This window comes from Meriones unguiculatus, chromosome 9, assembly GCF_030254825.1.
Source record: "Meriones unguiculatus strain TT.TT164.6M chromosome 9, Bangor_MerUng_6.1, whole genome shotgun sequence".
NCBI lineage: Eukaryota > Metazoa > Chordata > Mammalia > Rodentia > Muridae > Meriones > Meriones unguiculatus.
This window is the reverse complement of record NC_083357.1, coordinates 53843369-53861710: the sequence shown is the minus strand read 5'-3', so window position 1 is coordinate 53861710 and position 18342 is coordinate 53843369. Positions and strand designations below refer to the sequence as shown.

The following is an 18342-nucleotide window of genomic DNA, read 5'->3' as shown; positions in this document are numbered from 1 at the left end:
TGGGGGCAGGGATTGGAGGCAGGAAGCGTGAATGCAGGACTGGGAGGAAAGGGAGCTGGGATCAGGCTGTAAAGAGATTAAATTAATAAATAAATGGGAAAAAAAGAAAGGAACGAAGAGAGGGAAAGTCTTCATCCTGTACTGGCCGACAGAGGGCGACCTTGCACAAACCAGAGGTCTTGGTTTCTGATACTAACTTTCAACTCAGTCCTCCCTTGCATCTGGCAGAGTACCTGCCAATTGAAGACAATCAAGAGTCCAGAAAGTCAGGACCAGGACCACGTCTTCACGTTTTTCTTTTTCTTTAGAATTTCACCTAAACAAGGAAGCTGTTTTGTCAACCTTGTGCCACCTGTCCCCAAGAACTGGGAACCTCAGCCACTATCCTGCTTGAACCAAGCTTTTCCATACAGGCATCAGCGGTGTTTCCTGTAATAAGCCATGCTCTGGGTCCTCACCTCCTTCCTGGGGATACAATTTTTCCTGGGTGAGTATAATTATTGTTTGTAGATGCACACAATTCGCTGTTTTTCTTACTTAAACTTCAGGAAGATCATTTTTCATCATAAAGCCCTCATCACATTTACCGACTTGTTGATTTCTCAGGAGCTGTCCAGACACAGTCAGTTACCCAGTCTGATGCCCAAGTCACTGTCTTCGAAGGAGAGTCGGTGGAGCTGAAATGCAACTACTCGTATGGTGGAGCCCTTTCCCTCTTCTGGTACATCCAGCACCATGGCGGTGGCCCCCAGCTTCTCCTCAGGTACTACTCAGGAGACCCAGTGGTCCATGGCATAAACGGCTTTGAGGCTGAGTTTAGCAAGAGCGATTCTTCCTTCAACCTGAGGAAGGCCCCTGTGCACTGGAGCGACTCAGCTGTGTACTTCTGTGCTCTGAGCGCACAGTGTCTGGGGCTGCAGGGGGAGCTGAACACAAACCTGTAAGAACCTGTGAAGATAGCACAGCTGAGTGATCTTAAATCATCCACGCACCTGTAAGGAATTCAAATAACCTCCCTGGCTCTCCAAGTTGGACATCTCTGGAATTGTCACTTTTCTCTGCCATCGGGACCTATCTTGGGTATACTGGCATTTGGTCATGGCTCCAAGGAAAAGAGCAGGGTAAAAAAACACAAAATGATTCCTGAGGCACGATTGCTTCTTTAATGGTTATTTTGTAGATTGCTTTTGCCACTGACAGATTATCTCCATGAAACTTGAAGGTACAACTCAGTTCCATATGACCAATGACTGTAATGGGGATTTACATAATGTGAACCAGAGGGAGAGGTGTTGGCTTCCTTCAGCATTAGACTGAAGGCTAGTGTCAGGAAGGGTAACTGCTTGCACTCGATGCCTCAAGAGCCTCAGAGACACTCTCCACCTGTGATGGTTGATTTACTTCCCTTGACTCAGTGTAGAATAACAGTGTAGCATCTCAGCAAGGACTTATGTGGATCAGGTTGGCATGTAAACATGTCTGTGTCAGGTTACAATGACCACTGTGGGAAGACACTGCCTGAACTTGGGCAGCACCATTCCAAGTTTGGGCCCTGGGCACTGAACGAAATGGAGAGAGTGAGCAGAGCACGCCATGCCAACATTCTATGCTCTTTGTTCTTGATTATGGAGGGGATGTGACAAGTTCTGTGGCTGGGAATTCCATTCTAAGATGGACTGTAACCCAGAATTGTTAGGTCACATAAATGCTCTTCCCTCTAAATGATCTTTGTCAGACTCTTTTGTCATGGCAACTGGATAGGGAAGTAGGATGTCATCCTTACTCCAGCACATGTAAGAACACAGAGTAAATAGACAGGAGGCAAGAAAGACACCACACTCTGACCACAACAGGTGAGACAATTTCAAACAGTGAAAGATAATCTTTTGTGGGATATGGAGGTCTGCAAGGAAAGAGGGAAATACTTGGAGTTCGAAAGGAGAATGTGATAAAGACTTGTGTGCAGTTGCAAGGGGCCACATATAGGTTTGCAGCCTCTCAGTCCTGGTGTTGTCTGCTCATTTGAGACAGACTGTCTTGGGAAGCAGCCTCTCTCACCAAAACTTTTCCTTTCTGGGGATCACTGGGGCCAGAGCAAGGACAGCTATAACCTTATAGGGATTTTGTTTGCACAGCTGAGCATGTGATCATATGTGGCCAATACAGTATTATTTTTTCTTCTATAAGTGTGGCAAAAGTTTTGTAAATCTACAAATGAGGAAGTGGAAAACCTCAAAGCTTTAGGCAGTTATATATGCTATTTGAACAAATTACAACATCCTTTAAGTTTATTTTTCTAAATAAATATACTTTTGCTCAAATATAAAGCTTCATTTAAAATTTCAAATATTTACCAATAATGTTGTCATTGCTCTTGTTTTTCTTCTCAGTGTTACTCTCTTTCATTATCTGACAACAAAGATTACAAACTTTGCTTCCCTAGTTTGTGTTTTGCATTTGTAATGTATATGTGTTTGTTAACAGGGTGCAGTGTAGCCTGGCACGGTGGCACATGGCTTTAATCCCAGCACTCAGGGAGGCAGGAGCAGGCAGATCTCTATAAGTTCAAGACCAGGCTGATTTGCAAAATGAATTCAGGATATCGAAGGATCCACAGAGAAACCCTGTCTCGAAAACCCAAACCAATCCAAACCAAACCACCACCACCATCACCATCAACAACAAAAGCCAGTGTGCAGCTCTGTGTTTTTAAAATATATGCGAATAATAACTCATTGTAAGCATGATTGTGAAGCTTGATGTTTTCACTAAAATAATTTGAAGGTACAGAAATTTTGTAATAATCTATTTCAAAGGTTTGAACTGCTATGAATCATCTCAACTCAGGAAGAAACAATATGTCACTTTCAATGGGCCTTTGGACAGAGCAGTACCAGCAGAAGTAATGGCAGTCTCAATCAGAAGTCAGGTTCACAAAGATCAATAGGTCACTAGCAGTCATCTTCAGCCCTCTGCACAGTTCAGTCTGCCTGTATCTGCCTTTGCCACCTCTCCTCCCAAATCAAGTGCACAGCTATGAGGGAACATGACCAAACAGACCACCCAGACTTAGAAGAAGCATGCCACAATCAGGCACGAATACTCACTGTTACATTTCAAAAGTCACTAGGGTTGTTTTTAAGTATTTACAATTTTCATATTTTTCTTATAATGTGAGTTGTATGGGTTATTCTTAGTTAAATTTATATTTCTGTGAAGTGTCACTATGGTCTAGGCAACTTATGGAAAAAAGAGTTTATTTGGGCCTTACAGTTTCAGACAGTTGAGTCCATGACCTTCATGGTAGGGAGCATGGCAGCAGGCAGGGGTGCATGGTACTGGAGCAGTCCCTGAGAGCTATGTCTTGAGACACAGCACAAGGTAGGGAAAGTGACATTGAAAATTTCTCAAATTTTTTCAAGCCTCAAAGCAGACCACGCCTCGTAACTCTACCCAGTTTTACCAGCTGGGAACCAAGAATTCATGAACCTACAGAGGCCATTATCGTAGGAAAAGACCATAGTGTTTATTATTATTTTTTATCTTTTAAAAAATTATCATTTATTACAATTTATTCTATTTGTATCACTGCTGTGGCCCCCTCCTCATTTCCTCCCAATCTCACCCTCCTTCCCTCTTCTCCCACTATGTCCCTCTCCTAGTCCACTGATAGGGAAGGTCATCCTCCACTTCTATTTGACCCTAGCCTTTCAGGTCTCATCAGGACAGGTTGCATTGTATTCCTCTGTGGTCTTGCAAGGCTGCACCACCTCCAGGGATAGGTGATCAGAGAGACTGTCATTGAGTTCATGCCACACAAAACCTCTGCTCCCCTTACTAGGGCACCCACTTGGAGACTCAGCCTATGGTTTGGAGTACCTGTCCCCTCCAGTTCTTTCTACCTCCCCCTTCTTTCATAAAATTCCATGCACTCTGCTCAAAGTTTGGGTACGTGTCTCACCTCTGCTTCGATATTTCAATCAGTAGTCTTTCAGAGGCCCTCTGTGGTAAGCTCCTCTCCTGTTCCCTGTCCTCTTCTGCTTCCAATATTGATCACATTTGTCCTTCTGAGTGAGGATTAACCATCTTCCCTAGGGACTTCCTTGTTGTTTGTAACCTGGAAGCAGAAAGAAGAACATGGTCTATACTCACTTAGAAGTGGATATTAGCCATATAATATAGGATAAACATACTAAAATCTATACTCCTATTATTATTATTCTTGAAGTGATGGAGACTGACCCTAAGGCCTCATGCATGATAAGCTAAGTGCTGTATCAGTAAATAATACCTATGCTATTTAAAAATAAATTATATATATGTAATAGAAAATTGTCATTTTTCTTTGCAAAATTTTATTAGGTTGAGTTTCTTATGATAAATGTTTCTAATGTGAAACAAATTGGTATTTTAAGTAGTGACATTCCTTTAACAAAATAACATTCATTCATGTATTAATTAAATAAATATTTTAGCTAATTTTTAGGTTTATTCCATTTGTCCAAGTATGGGGATAACACAATTGAGAAAGTTTGTTTCTTTCCTCAAAAGTAATTTGGTAGTGGTTAAATATGTGTTGACATTCCTTGCTTGTGTCATGTTTCCAGTGGATTACAACATGTACAAAACTGGCTACCTGAGACACTTAGAAATGACATGGAAATGTATTACCAGGTAAGACAACACACAAGGTGCAATTAAACCTGTCACAACTACTATTCAGACTTACAGAAATACCATCCAGTAGCTACAGGTGTCTCAGGCAAAATAAAAGAGCCAAGAGCAGCACACTGTCATTGACTTCTGAGAATATAGGTCAAAAATCCTCTGAGGTGTTTAAATTATCCACATGTGTTGGGGGGATCTACACAACACATAGCCATTTCCTGTTTAATTCTGAGCTCACAACCATCCTTTCACTATAAGTGTATTCTTTCCTATTATAAGAAGTTAGAGTCCACATCCTCCCATGGCTCAGAAAATGAACTCTTCCCTTGGCCTTACGATTGCACTCTTCTTAGTGCTTGGTAAGTGGAATGACACATTGAGCTTCTGTCTTGTCCCATGATATTGATGTAAACTTTTATAGCTCATTTTCCTATGAGGCAGAACCCAGGTCATAGCTGCAATGAACTGTTATTAATTCCTCTTTTTAGGAGAAAGCAATGGAGACTCGATTACTCAGACAGAAGTTCAAGTGACGCTCTCTGAAGGGAGTTCTATGACTGTGAATTGTTCCTATGAAACCAAACAGTACCCTTCCCTGTTCTGGTATGTGCAGTTTCCTGGAGAAGGTCCACAGCTCCTCTTTAGAGTCTCAAAGGCCAACGACAAGGGAAGCAGCAGAGGGTTTGAAGCCACATATGATAAAGGAAACCAAGTCCTTCCATTTGCAGAAAGCCTCAGTGCAAGAGTCAGACTCGACTGTGTACTACTGTGCTCTGAGTGACACAGTGGCAGAAACCGCAGGGGGAGCTGAGCACAGACTCTGAAGAGGAAGGGACTGGCTGCTGAGTGTTCTGAGATCACTCTTTTAGGGACCACAGGCAGGTCTTCTATTGTTGATACTCACCACACACCCAGGTACTGCTGGAGTATAAAAGCATCCAAACTAACGTTAAGAACAAATTAGGAAGGAAGCATGACTTACTTTAAACTTTATCAGGATGAGTGAAAGCAGTCACACACACAGTGATTTCCCTTTTTTTTTTTTTTTTCATTTTGTGAGATGGGATTTCAGGTAGCCCAGGCTGGCCTTGAACAACTTGTGAAGCTGAGGTTGGCCTTGAACTCTTCTTCTCACCTGCACCCCCAGTGATCTAGAGTTATAGGCATGAGCCACCATCAAGGCAGAATGTGTGATTTCTTAAATACAAAATTTTTTGTTGAATGAAACTGTCTGTATGCTCATCATCCTCTATATTTCTAACCTGCAGAACCTGACTCACATCATTCATGGAATTATCATGTGTAGAGACAAGCCAAGACATATGAGGCTGCATGTTCCTACACATCTTACTTGTAAACTGCAGAGATAAAGGGTTAATTCTTTTATTTCTTCTCAAAGTCTGATAATGTATTTGTTACTTGTAAATATTCTTATGTTTGACTGAATTTAGAAGTAGAAGCTCTTAGTGGAGACAGTTTATATCATGTAAAAATACATTCCTCCCATTTTTATTTGGCTTTCTTTGTACTTTTGGCCAAAATCTAGCACATTCTGTAGCCTCATCCTTATGTTTCTAGTGTGTTCTTTTTTGGTGCAATCTGTCCGCAGTCGTGATATGCATGGACTAAAAAGGTGATGCATCTTGGGTGCTTTGGTCCTGGGGGAAAGTAGAGTAAGATGAAGAGATGAGAGGACTCAGTTCTGTTTACCGGTCAAAGAGAGGAACCTGAAACAAGCACTGGGTGATTCAGAGCTGGCATTGTTAGGAGCAATAAACGTATGGTGGAGCACTTAGGAGATAACAGAGGCAAGATTAGAGAGAGGGTGTAGACAACTATCCCGAAGAGATTCACAGACCTCCAAGAAATCAAGGGACAAGTAGATGGACATTCACAAGTCTATGGAAGGAATATTCCTTCTTTCTGTAGGATATTCCAAAAGACAAAATGGATCCCAGACCCAAAATGTAACAACAAGTTATGATTCATTTTCCAAAAATTATTCAGTTTGGGTGGTGTCTCTGTGTGTGTGTGAGTGTCTGTGTCTGTGAGAGGGAGAGGAGGTAAGAGAAAGGGAGGGAGAGGGAGAGAGAGAGGGAGAGGGAGAGGGAGAGAGAGAGAGAGAGAGAGAGAGAGAGAGAGAGAGAGAGAGGAAGGATACATCAAGTGTCCTAAAGCTGAAATTACAGGCAGTTCACACCTGGGAACCAAACTGCAAGAACAGTTAGTGCTCTGAGCCACTGAGCCATCTCTCAAGCCCCAGCATAACATGTTTAGGTAATAGAGATAAACTTCCATGACATGATTTGGGCAAATGTGTCTAGATTATGACAACAAAAGGGCAAGAAAATAGTGAATATAAAATATAAACTGAAGATAAAATACTTGGTCCTCACTGATGTGAGAAACATTTAATTTTTTAATTAATTAATCTTAAATTCTGGTTGAAACTTCCCCTCTGTCTTCTCCTCCCAGCTCCTCCGTCTGCTTTCCCCTCCCCTCCACCTATGCCTACTTCCTTTCTTCTCAGAGAAGGGGAGACCTCCTGGGGGTATCAACCACCTTGGCAGATCAAGTAGGACAGGGCACATCTTCTTCTATTGAGGCTAAACAAGGCAGTTCAGTTAGAAGAAGGATCCAAAGACAGGCAACAGAGTCAGAGATAGCACCTGCTCCTGCTGTTAGAGGTTCAACATGAGGAATCAAGCTGTACATCTGAAGAAACATTTAATTTTTTCGATGCTAGGGTTGAACATAGGCTCCATGAATGCTAGGCAAGTGCTCTTCTGAGCTATAGGCTTAGTTTTTAAATGCTTATGCTTTAAAGCTTACCATTAATAAAGTGAAAAGAGAATCCAAAAGTTGAAGGAAATGTTTGCGAATCATATATCTCCCAAGGCAGTGTCAAACAGAATGTATAAGGATACCATTTTAAAAAACTCTATGGTAACATGAGAAATGCAAATTGGATAAGTAATTCAATGCATGCTCCTCTAATAAGCATTAATGGTGGCACATGTTTGCAATTGCAACAGTCAGATTGAAGTGACAGAAAGATTATGAATTTGAAGCCAGCCTAAGCTCCACATTACTATTTTAAACATAAAAGATAAACATAAAGCATAATTTAAAAGATAGAATACAAAGTCAGTCTTTAGGATACTCTAATTTTACTCAACATAATAGATAATGTCAAATGAATGTGAAATGGTGATTGTTGGCATTGATGTAGAGTCTTTATACATTTTAGGTACCAATGTAAAATGCTGTGGTTAGAAGTAACTTTACTTCTGTTTTTATTCTGAAGAGAATTAATATCATGTCCGCACAAAAAGCTGCACCAAAATGTTCAGGGCAGAATTAGTCATGATAGCCCCAAAGGAGAATAATCTAATGCCTATCACTAGATGAGTGGGAAGACATCCTATATGTTCCAAAGGATATTTTGCACCAATAAAATTGATAGCATGCTGATACATAATAAAATATAATGTCCCCTAAAAAATTGAAGATGCTGTGATGATTCTTCTTGGTTATCAGGTTGGCTGGATCTGGAATCAACTAAAAAGTCAATCTACTGTGAACAGTGTTTCTCCTCTTCTGGAGAGCTCTGACTGATTCAGATGTCATGCATTGTCTTTCCATGCACTGTTCAGTATAGACAAGTCTACAAACACTTCATTTTTTTTCTATCTAGAGTTAGTGAGCTCAGATGTCAGGGAAATTGGTGTGACGGCGAGTGATGATGGTCATACAATTGTATGAACAAAGTAACAATTACTGAAATGTATAGAAAAATGCATATTTTAAGTGACTGAATTTATACAGCATATAAAGAATGCCTCATAAGATCTGTTAATTATATAAATCACTAGAAAGATGAAAAATCATATTTTATAAAAGTAGCTTTAAAAAACTGACCAAGCAAACAAAAGAAATCCAGTGGCTCAACTTTCTAATTTGATACAGAGACTGTCTCCTCTCAAACCTTCTGATCCTACTGTCTCATTGGAGCCCAAGTATCTGGCAGGTTCTAGAGGCTTCAAGTCCTGCTTATTGGGTTTCCTGCATCTCTACCTGATAGAGGACACTTTCTGTTTCAAAAAGAAACCAGATCTGTTCTTTAAAAACTAAGCAATCTTAACTATCAAAACAAATAAAAAAATACCCCAACCTTCTCTCAAACCAATCATTTCCTAGTTCACTCATGATAAGCCCCAAAGTTTTATTATCTTAAATATTTTGTCACTGCAAGCTTTAAGGAGGAGATCTACTTAGTAGATCTCTTTATAGTTGCTTTGAAAAGCATCCCTTTGAATATACTCACAGATAATTTCCAGTTTCTGCTCAAATCTACTTTAGTGATGTCTTCTTTAAACATCACATATAGAAGGGCAATACTTCACATGTCATTTAGGCTTAGTCTTTTCTGAATGGACACATGTTATCCATCTATCTATCTATCTATCTATCTATCTATCTATCTATCTATCTGTCTGTCTATCTATCTATCACACTTCTACAAGCAAGAATTCCAAGATAAGGGTGTTGACAGAAGTTTCTTCTGAGGGCTTCCTCTTGACTTGTAGATGACCCCTTCTCCTTAAGTCTTCACCATTTTTCTCTGTTGATGTTCATATATTCATATATGAACATCAGCTCATTTAATTAGAGCTGGCCTCATTTTGCTTTGATCCTTTATTTTAAAGGCTCTGTCTTTGAATAAGTCACATTTTGAGGTAGTTAGGGTCTTAGCTTGAACATAAACATTTTGTTGAGGGCACAATTCAGGGTTCAGAAGACTGATATTAAATATATTCTAAATGCATGTGGAATGTAGATTCCTCCATTTCAGTTAGATTTTCAAATTTTGTGGCTTATAGATTTTTTAAGTAAGTCCTAATGATTGTTTGGATTTCCTCAGTGTCTGTAGTTATGTCCCGCTTTTCATTTCTAATTTTGTTGATTTGGATGGTGTCTCTCTGCCTTTTCGTTAGCTTGGCTAAGGGTTTGTCTATCTTCTTGATTCTCTCAAAGAACCAGCTTTTGGTTTCATTGATTCTTTGAATTGTTTTATTTGTTTCTAATTGATTGATTTCAGCCCTGAGTTTGATTATTTCCAGCCATCTATTCCTTTTAGGTGTGTCTGCTTCTTCTTTTTCTAGGGTTTTTAAGTGAGCCATTAAGTTGCTTGAATGAGCTGTCTCAAATTTCTTCTTGAAGGCACTTATTGCTATGAACTTTTCTCTTAGCACTGCATTCATTGTGTCCCACAAGTTTGGGTATGTGGTGTCTTCATTTTCATTGAGTTCTAGGAAAAATTTAATTTCTTTATTTATTCCCTAACCCAGCTGTCATTTAATACCAAGTTGTTCAGTTTCCATGTGTGGTTAGGCTTTTTGCTATTTCTGTTGTCCAGCTTTATTCCATGGTGATAAGACAGGATACAAGGGATTATTTCAATCTTCTTGTATCTGTTGAGGCTCACTTTGTGACCATCTATATGGTCTATTTTGGAGAAGGTTCCATGAGGTGCTGAGAAGAAGGTAAGTTCTTTTGTGTTTGGGTGTAAGGTTCTGTAAATGTCTGTCAGGTCCATTTGATTCATGACCTCTGTTAGAGACATTGTTTCTTTGTTTAATTTCTGTCTTGTTGACCTGTCCTTTGTTGAGAGTGGGGTGTTGAAGTCTCCCACTATTAGTGTGTGGGGATCTGGTATAAGTTTTATCAATGTTTCTTTTCAAATATGAGTGCCCTTATATTTGGGGCATAGATGTTCAGGATTGTGATGTCTTCATGTTGGAATTTTCTCTTGATGAGTATGAAGTATCCTTCCCCATTTATTTAGATTAATTTTGGTTGAAAGTCTATTTTATCATATAGTAAATCAATATACAGTAAGCCTATAGCCAACATCAAACTGAACGGAGAGAAACTTAAAGCAATCCCACTGAAATCAGGGACAAGACAAGGCTGCCCAATCTCTCCATATCTCTTCAACATAGTTCTGGAAGTCCTTGCTAGAGCAATAAGACAGTCGAAGGAGATCAAGGGAATTCAAATTAGAAAGGAAGGAGTAAAATTATCTCTATTTGCAGATGACATGATAGTATACGTGAGTGACCCCAAAAACTCTACCAGGGAACTCCTATAGCTGATAAACACCTTCAGCAAAGTGGCCAGATACAAAATGAACTCAAAAAAATCAGGAGCCCTCCTGTATACAAAAGACAAAAGAGCTGAAAAAGAAATTAGGGAAACAACACCCTTCACAATAGCCACAAATGACACAAAGTACCTTGGAGTAACCCTAACCAACCCAACCAACCAACTACCCTAACCAAATTTCAAGTCTCTGAAGAATGAATTAGAAGAAGATAACAGAAGATGGAAATATCTCTCATGCTCATGTCTTGGCAAGATTAACATAGTAAAAATGGCCGTCTTACCAAAAGCAATCTACAGATTCCATGCAATTCCCATCAAATTACCAACACAATTCTTTACAGACCTGGAAAGAAAAATTCTCAACTTCATATGGAATAACAAGAAACCGAGAATTGCTAAAACAATCCTCTACAATAAAAGATCTTCTGGAGGTATCTCTATTCCTGATCTTAAGGTGTACTATAGAGCAACAGTTATAAAAACTGCATGGTACTGGCATAGAAACAGAATGATGGATCAATAAAATCAAACAAAGGACCCAGAAATAAACCCACACACTTATGGACACCTGATTTTCAACAAAGATGCCGAAACCATACAATGGAGAAAAGATACCATCTTCCACAAATGGTGCTGGTCTAACTCGATGTCTACATGTAGAAAAATGAAAATAGATCCATACTTATCAACAAACTAAAGTCCAAGTGGATCAAAAACCTCAACATAAAACCAGAAACATTAAATCGGTTAGAAAAAAAAAATTGGGAAATATCCTTAAACTCATTGGCACAGGAGACAACTTCTTGAACAGAACACCAACAGCACAGGCTCTAAGAACAACAATCAGTAAATGGGACCTCATGAAACTGAAAAGCAAAGGATACCATTATCAAAACAAAATGATTGCCTACAGATTGAGAAAGAATCTTCACCAACCCTTTATCTGACAGAGGACTAATATCCAGTATATATAAAGGACTAAAGAAACTGGAAAGCAGCAAACCAAGTAATCCAATTAAAAAATGGGGAACAGAGCTAAACAGAGAACTCTCTGTAGAGGCATATAGAATGGCAGAGAAACTCTTAAAGAAATGCCCAACCTTATTAGCCATTAGAGACATGCAAATCAACACGACCCTGAGATTTCATCTTACACCCATCAGAATGGCCAAGATGAAAAACTCAAGTGACAACACATGCTGGAGAGGTTGTGGAGAAAGGGGAACCCTCCTCCATTGCTGGTGGGAATGCAAACTTGTACAACCACTCTGGAAATCAATCTGGCACTTTCTCAGACAACTAGGAATAGCACTTCCTTGAGACCCAGCCATACCACTCCTGGACATATATCCAAAAGAGGCTCAAGTACACAATAAGGACATTTGCTCTCCCATGTTTGTAGCAGCTTTATTTGTAAGATCCCAAAGCTGGAAAGAGCCCAGATGCCCCTCAACTGAAGAATGGATGCAGAAATTGTGGTACGTCTACACAATGGAGTATTACTCAGCAATGAAAAATAAGGAAATCATGAAATTTGCAGGTAAATGGTGGGACCTGGAAAGGATCATCCTGAGTGAGGTATCCCAGAAGCAGAAAGACACACACGGTATATACTCACTCATATAGACATATAACATCGGATAAACCTACTAAAAACTGTACCTCTAAAGAAAATAATCAAGAGAGAGGACCCTGACTAAAACGCTCAATCCCCTGAAAGGCAAAGAGGTCGGACATCAGAAAAAGAAGAAAACAGGAAACAACCTAGGAAACTGCCACAGAGGGTCCAAAGCCTCTGCCCTGCAGACTATCAAAGCAGATGCTGAGACTTATGACCAACTGTTGGGCAGAGTACATGGAATTTTATGTAAGAAGTGGGAAATAGTAAGATCTGGAGAGGACAGGAACTCCACAAGCAGAGCAACAGAACCATGAAATTTGAAAGGTGCTTATTCAAATTAAATGTTTTTTTTTTCCTTTTTCTCTGTGATTAGTAGATGATGGTATGAAAGCCTCTTAATTTTAATTTTATTCCTTTGTCTTGCTAAATCTTCAATTTTATTAATATTTTATCTTTACTCATTTCCCCACTTCCTAATTCTCTTCCAGTCTAAACATTAATTCTGCTTTATTTTAGCCTTTTCATATTCTTTATTTAAATCTCTGCTTCTTAGGAGCCTTTTCAGTTAATGAATTTGCACTTTTTCTTTAACACCACAGTTTATAAGCTTCTGAGAACTTTGTTTTGGTTGTTGAGGTGGGGTAAACATGAGGGAGAGGGCTATAACTCCTTGCACACAAGGGGACCTGCAAAGATACTAATCTAATTTGCTCAAAGACACCTTGCGGAGAAAAGAGTTCATCTCAACCTTCAAAGTATACTTCATTATGAAAGGAAGTGAGGTCTGGAATGCAAGGCAGGATCCTGGAGGTAGAGACTAAACAGAGACCAGGAAGTAGTGCTGCTTAGTAGCTTGCTTTTCATGGTTTGCTCAACTTGCTTTCTTATACAATCTAAAACCATTATGCGCAGTACTACTCCCAATTCTCTGTGACCTTCCACATCAATCATTAACTGAGAAAATATCCCATAGATATGCCCGCAGGCCAACCTGATGGAGGCAAATCCTCAGCTTTGATTCCCTATTCCCAGATGACACTAGCTTGTGTCAACTTGACAAAAACTAACCAGAAAAGGTCAACCCTCGTGAACTAACTAGACACACAAATACCTCACTATTAAACTATACAATTTGTTCTCTTTTTTCCCCCAAGATCTCATGCTAATGTAAGAATGTAAAACTTTAAAAGTTCCACAGTCTTTAAAAATTTCAAACATTTTTAATGTACAGTTTCTTTAAAAAATTTCCATCCTGGGCTGAAGGGATTGATCACATGTTAAAGGCCAAGGCTAACAAGCAAAATGATAAAAGATCCAATGTCTTTTTAAAATCCCAGTCTCTCTATTTTTCTTATTCTTAAGAAGGAAGAACTAAGATTCCATGCACTCTGCCCAACAGTTGGGCATAAGTCTAAGCATCTACTTTGATAGTCTGCAGGGCAGAGCCTCTCAAAGGCCCTCTGTGGCAGGTTCCTAACTTGTTTCCTGTTTTCTTCTTCTTCTGATGTATGAAAGAAGTGGGAAATAGTAAGATCTGGAGAGGACAGGAACTGTACAAGGAGAGCAACGGAACCATAAAATTTGAACACAGGGAACTTCCCAGAGACTCATACTCCAACCAAGGACTATGCATGGAGACAACCTAGAACCTCTGCACAGATGTAGTCCATGGCAGTTCAGTGTCCAAGTGGGTTCCATAGTAATGGGAAGAGGGACTGCCTATGACATAAACTGATTGGCCTGCTCTTTGATCGCCTCCCCCTGAGGGGAAAGCAGCCTTACCAGGCCACAGAAGATGACAATGCAGCCATTCTTGATGAGATTTGATAGACTAAGATCAGAAGGAAGGAGAGGGGAACCTCCCTTATCAGTGGACTTGGGGAGGGGTATGCATGAAGAAGGGGGAGGGAAGGTGTGATTAGGCGGGGAGGAGGAAGAAGTTTATGGGGGGATACAAAGTGAACAGAGTGTAACTATTAAAATAAATAAATAAGATTAAAAAAAAAAAGAAGGAAGAACTAGGTCAAGTTGCAATTAGATAATTGCAAACCCCAAACTCAACAGTGTAAATAACTTACACTGTCTGGGACTCACTCATGATCTTCTGGGCTCCTAAGGCCTTGGGCAAGCACACCTCTTCAGTTCTGCCATCAGCAGATTAAGCAGCTTGTCTCATAGGTTCAGTCTGGCTCTCACCCACACCTGCCAGTGTTAGTGGTGGTCACTAACTGAGGTGGCCCCTGGCATCTTCAATACGCTGTGATCCCATTTGATCTGAGGCTGGACCTTCAACAATAGCCTCTCTTCAGGCAAATTCTGATCCTGTCACAAAGTATCAAGCCAGCTACTTTTTCATGACCCCCCTCACACTTTCAAAAACAGTTCCACGTGGAAAATACTCACACACATATTTTTTATTATTTATATTTATTTATTATTTATACAATATTCTGCCTGCATGTGTGCCTGCCCTCCAGAAGAGGGCACCAGATCTCACTATAGATGGTTGTGAGCACCATATGGTTGCTGAGAATTGAACTCAGGACCTTTGGAAGAACAACTAGTGCTCTTGACCTCTGAGCCATCTCTCCAGCCCTCCTTGTTTTTTATGCAAACCAGGGATCCCTGCCTAAAGGTGGCACCAACCACATTGGACATCAAGCAACAACCAAAAGAATTATCCACAGATATGCCTGTTGTCCTGTCCAATGGAAGCATTTCTGTGACAACCTCTCATTTTGAAGATGACTCTGTTCTGTGTCAAGTAGATGAAACAGTGACCAGTACAAATCCCATTCAATGTATTCAGTATTCACTTTTTTTTCTCAAATAGCAGGCAGCAAGTTTTAAAATTTTAATTAAAAGTAATTTATATGTGTTTTGTTTACCTACATTAATGTCTTATATTAATATGTATTTGTATGTATTTAATATTTAATTAATTTAAGTAATACATAAGTAATATGCCTGTGATGATTTTCTTTTCTCTTTTTCCAGTCTGTCTTCTGTTGCACTGCAAGATATCAGATTTTCATTGGTGACGTAAGGAAATACATACTTTGTTCTTAGAGGAACATCCTTAAATTATATAAAGTCTATATGTGTTTATTTAATTGTATAAATAATATATTTTTCTACATTCCATGTTCTTCTTCTTTTTCCTTTCCACAAGATTATTCTAAAAATATTTCATACATTTTTCATTTCCTTGGGTTTATCTTATTGACTTACTATTTTTTTTAAATCAATCTCAGTGGTTTGTTGAATGATTCACACCAGCTGTATATCTGATAGAATTCAGAGTTCATCAGTTTGGCTGATAAACTGTATTTACAGTGCACAAATGAGAAGTAACAAAAACAAGGCCAGCATGCAATACTGAGAATATGATTGCACCTTCTTTCACAATCAGAGCCTTTATCAACTACCATTTTCTCCTGCTGGGTATAAGAAGTTTGGAAATTTTTATGTTTTTAAGTAAAAGCTGTCAAATTTCACAGATCATGAAAGTATTACAATTTCCCATATATTCAATATTTTCCCAGAGAGTGCAAGAAACAAAACTAAACAGATGAGAAAGAAACTAAAAACAAAAACAAAGAACAAAAACCGATACAGAAATGGGAAAAGAGATAGAAGACACTATTATATATAACCAGTAATCAATCGCCATGCTGAAATTTTATTTATTTTTTAATTTTTATTTATATTAATTACAGTTTATTCACTTTGTATCCCAGGTGAAACCCCCTTCTTTGTTCCCTCCCCATCTCACCCTTTCTCCCACATCTCCTCCCATGCCCCTCTCCAAGTCCACTGATAGGGGAGGTACTATTTCCTTTCCATCTGACCCTAGCCTATCCAGTCTCATTAAGACTGACTGCATTGTCTTCCTCTGTGGCCTGGCAAGGATGCTCCCACCTCAATGTGAGGTGATTAAAGAGCCAGCCACTGAGTTCATGTCAGAGACAGTCCTTGTTCCCCTTACTAGGAAACCCACTTTAATACTTAAGTCTCGTGGGCTACATCTGAGCAGGGGTTCTAGGTTGTATCCATGTATGGTCGTTGGTTGGTGAATCAGTCTCAGAAAAGAGCCCTGTGCCAAGATTTTTTGGTTCTGTTGCTCTCCTTGTGGAGCTCCGGTTTTCTCCAGGTCTTACTATCTCCCTCTTCTTTCATAAGATTCCCTGCACTCTGCGCAAAGATTGGTTATGAGCCTCAGCATCTGCTTTGATACACTGCTAGGAGGTATTTCCTAGGCCCTCTGTGGTAGGCTCCTGTCCTGTTTCCTATTTTTTCCTTCTTTCAATGTCCATCCTGTTTGCCTTTCTGAGTAAGGATTGATCATCTTACCCAGGGTCCTCCTTCTTGCTTAACTTCTTTAGGTGTCCAGATTTTAATATGTTTATCTCATACAGTAGTTCTTGTTCAGGCAATCGCACCTTCCTGAGTGCAACAGTTCTGTCATATACTGATGTCACTATTTCATCCCTGACCTCTGGCTCTTATAACCATCCTAGACAACTTTTGTGATGTCTTCTGAGCCTTCTGTGGGAAGTGCTGTTATATAGATATGATATTTATAGCTGTGCACTCCGCAGACATTTAATCTTAGCACTGCGACCAGTTGTGAGTATATGTATTATCCACCATCTTCAGCACACGCAAATGTTTCTCTAATTAGGACTGACTGCCACACTGATCTATGGATATGGTGAACATAGAGGGAAGTTTGATACTACGCCCACTTAGCAAAATGATAGCAGTAGCTTCCCCTCAAGGCCTATTAGCTCCATAGGCATAGGTTCTTGGCCAGGTTTACAGTAGCAGCCATGCATGTTTCTGCTGTGAAGAGCCTGAAATCTAATCAGTACGTGGTTGGTCATCCCATAACATTCATTCCACTCCTGCACCCAAGGCAGATCTGTGTCTTGCCATGCTGGTCATTAGTGCAGGTCTCAATGCTCACAACTGGATAAGACTGTTGTTGACTTTTCTCCCCTAGCAGCCTAAATCGCACTTCCTAACACTGTAAAATGTAGCCAGCAGGGAGAAAGTCTCCTGAGTCATACTGGCTTGATGTCTCTATGTCCTGTGACTAAAACTTGTGGTATCTTCAACAATGTGATCCTGTTATCAAGTTCTGGAGGGTAACAAAGAGCAATGGCAACAGGTTATTGTTTTAGGGTCTTTATGACTGCCTAGATGAACAACTTTAGGAGATGTGTCCCATACCTGGTACCAGACTTTTTATTTGGCAATCTATTGCTCCTGGGGGAAGTATTATGCTTTGTGTAGAATAATTTATTTAGTCTCTCTCTCTCTCTTTCACACACACACATACAGACACACACACACACACTCACAAAAATACAATTTTCAAACATCTTCTGTTAGCTGTCCCTCCACCCACCCGTCCTTTCTGCTATACTCACCCCCTCCAAACTTAACATTTTATTGTCCAGAAAACATGATATTGACTGAAAATTAAAATTTTTCTTTCCTTTGTCAATAAGGATAAATCATAGGGACATTTTGATTTCAAATGTTTTAATTCAGCTCCTTGTTCAATGGCACCAAGAGATTGTACCTCTCTCTAGTTTACTAGTAACAACTCAGAAATTCAACTCCTCCCAATCTCTGCAAATTTACTCACAACACGCAGTAATTAGAGATGTGTCCACAAGGTGGCAGGAGGCCACAGCTGTTGAAAAGCATGCAGCAAGCTCAGGTCATTGCATTCTGAAGGAATAGGTGAGAAAGAAACAGTTGTTTTCTTATTGGCTGATTGGATTACATAAGAAGAAAAGGGGACAACCTGGAGACACAAATAGCTTTCTTTGCAAGAGATTACAAGTCTGCATTGATCCCAGGCAGGAAGAGGA

At 39.7% G+C, this 18342-nt stretch overlaps 1 gene segment (V, D, J or C); it reads left to right on the top strand.

Moving 5' to 3' along the window:
- Positions 1-257: 257 nt before the first annotated feature.
- On the top strand, positions 258-944 carry LOC132656246 (T cell receptor alpha variable 8-3-like). The segment is given in 2 exon segments: positions 258-487; positions 607-944. Coding segments are annotated over 2 exon segments (384 nt in total).
- Positions 945-18342: the final 17398 nt, after the last annotated feature.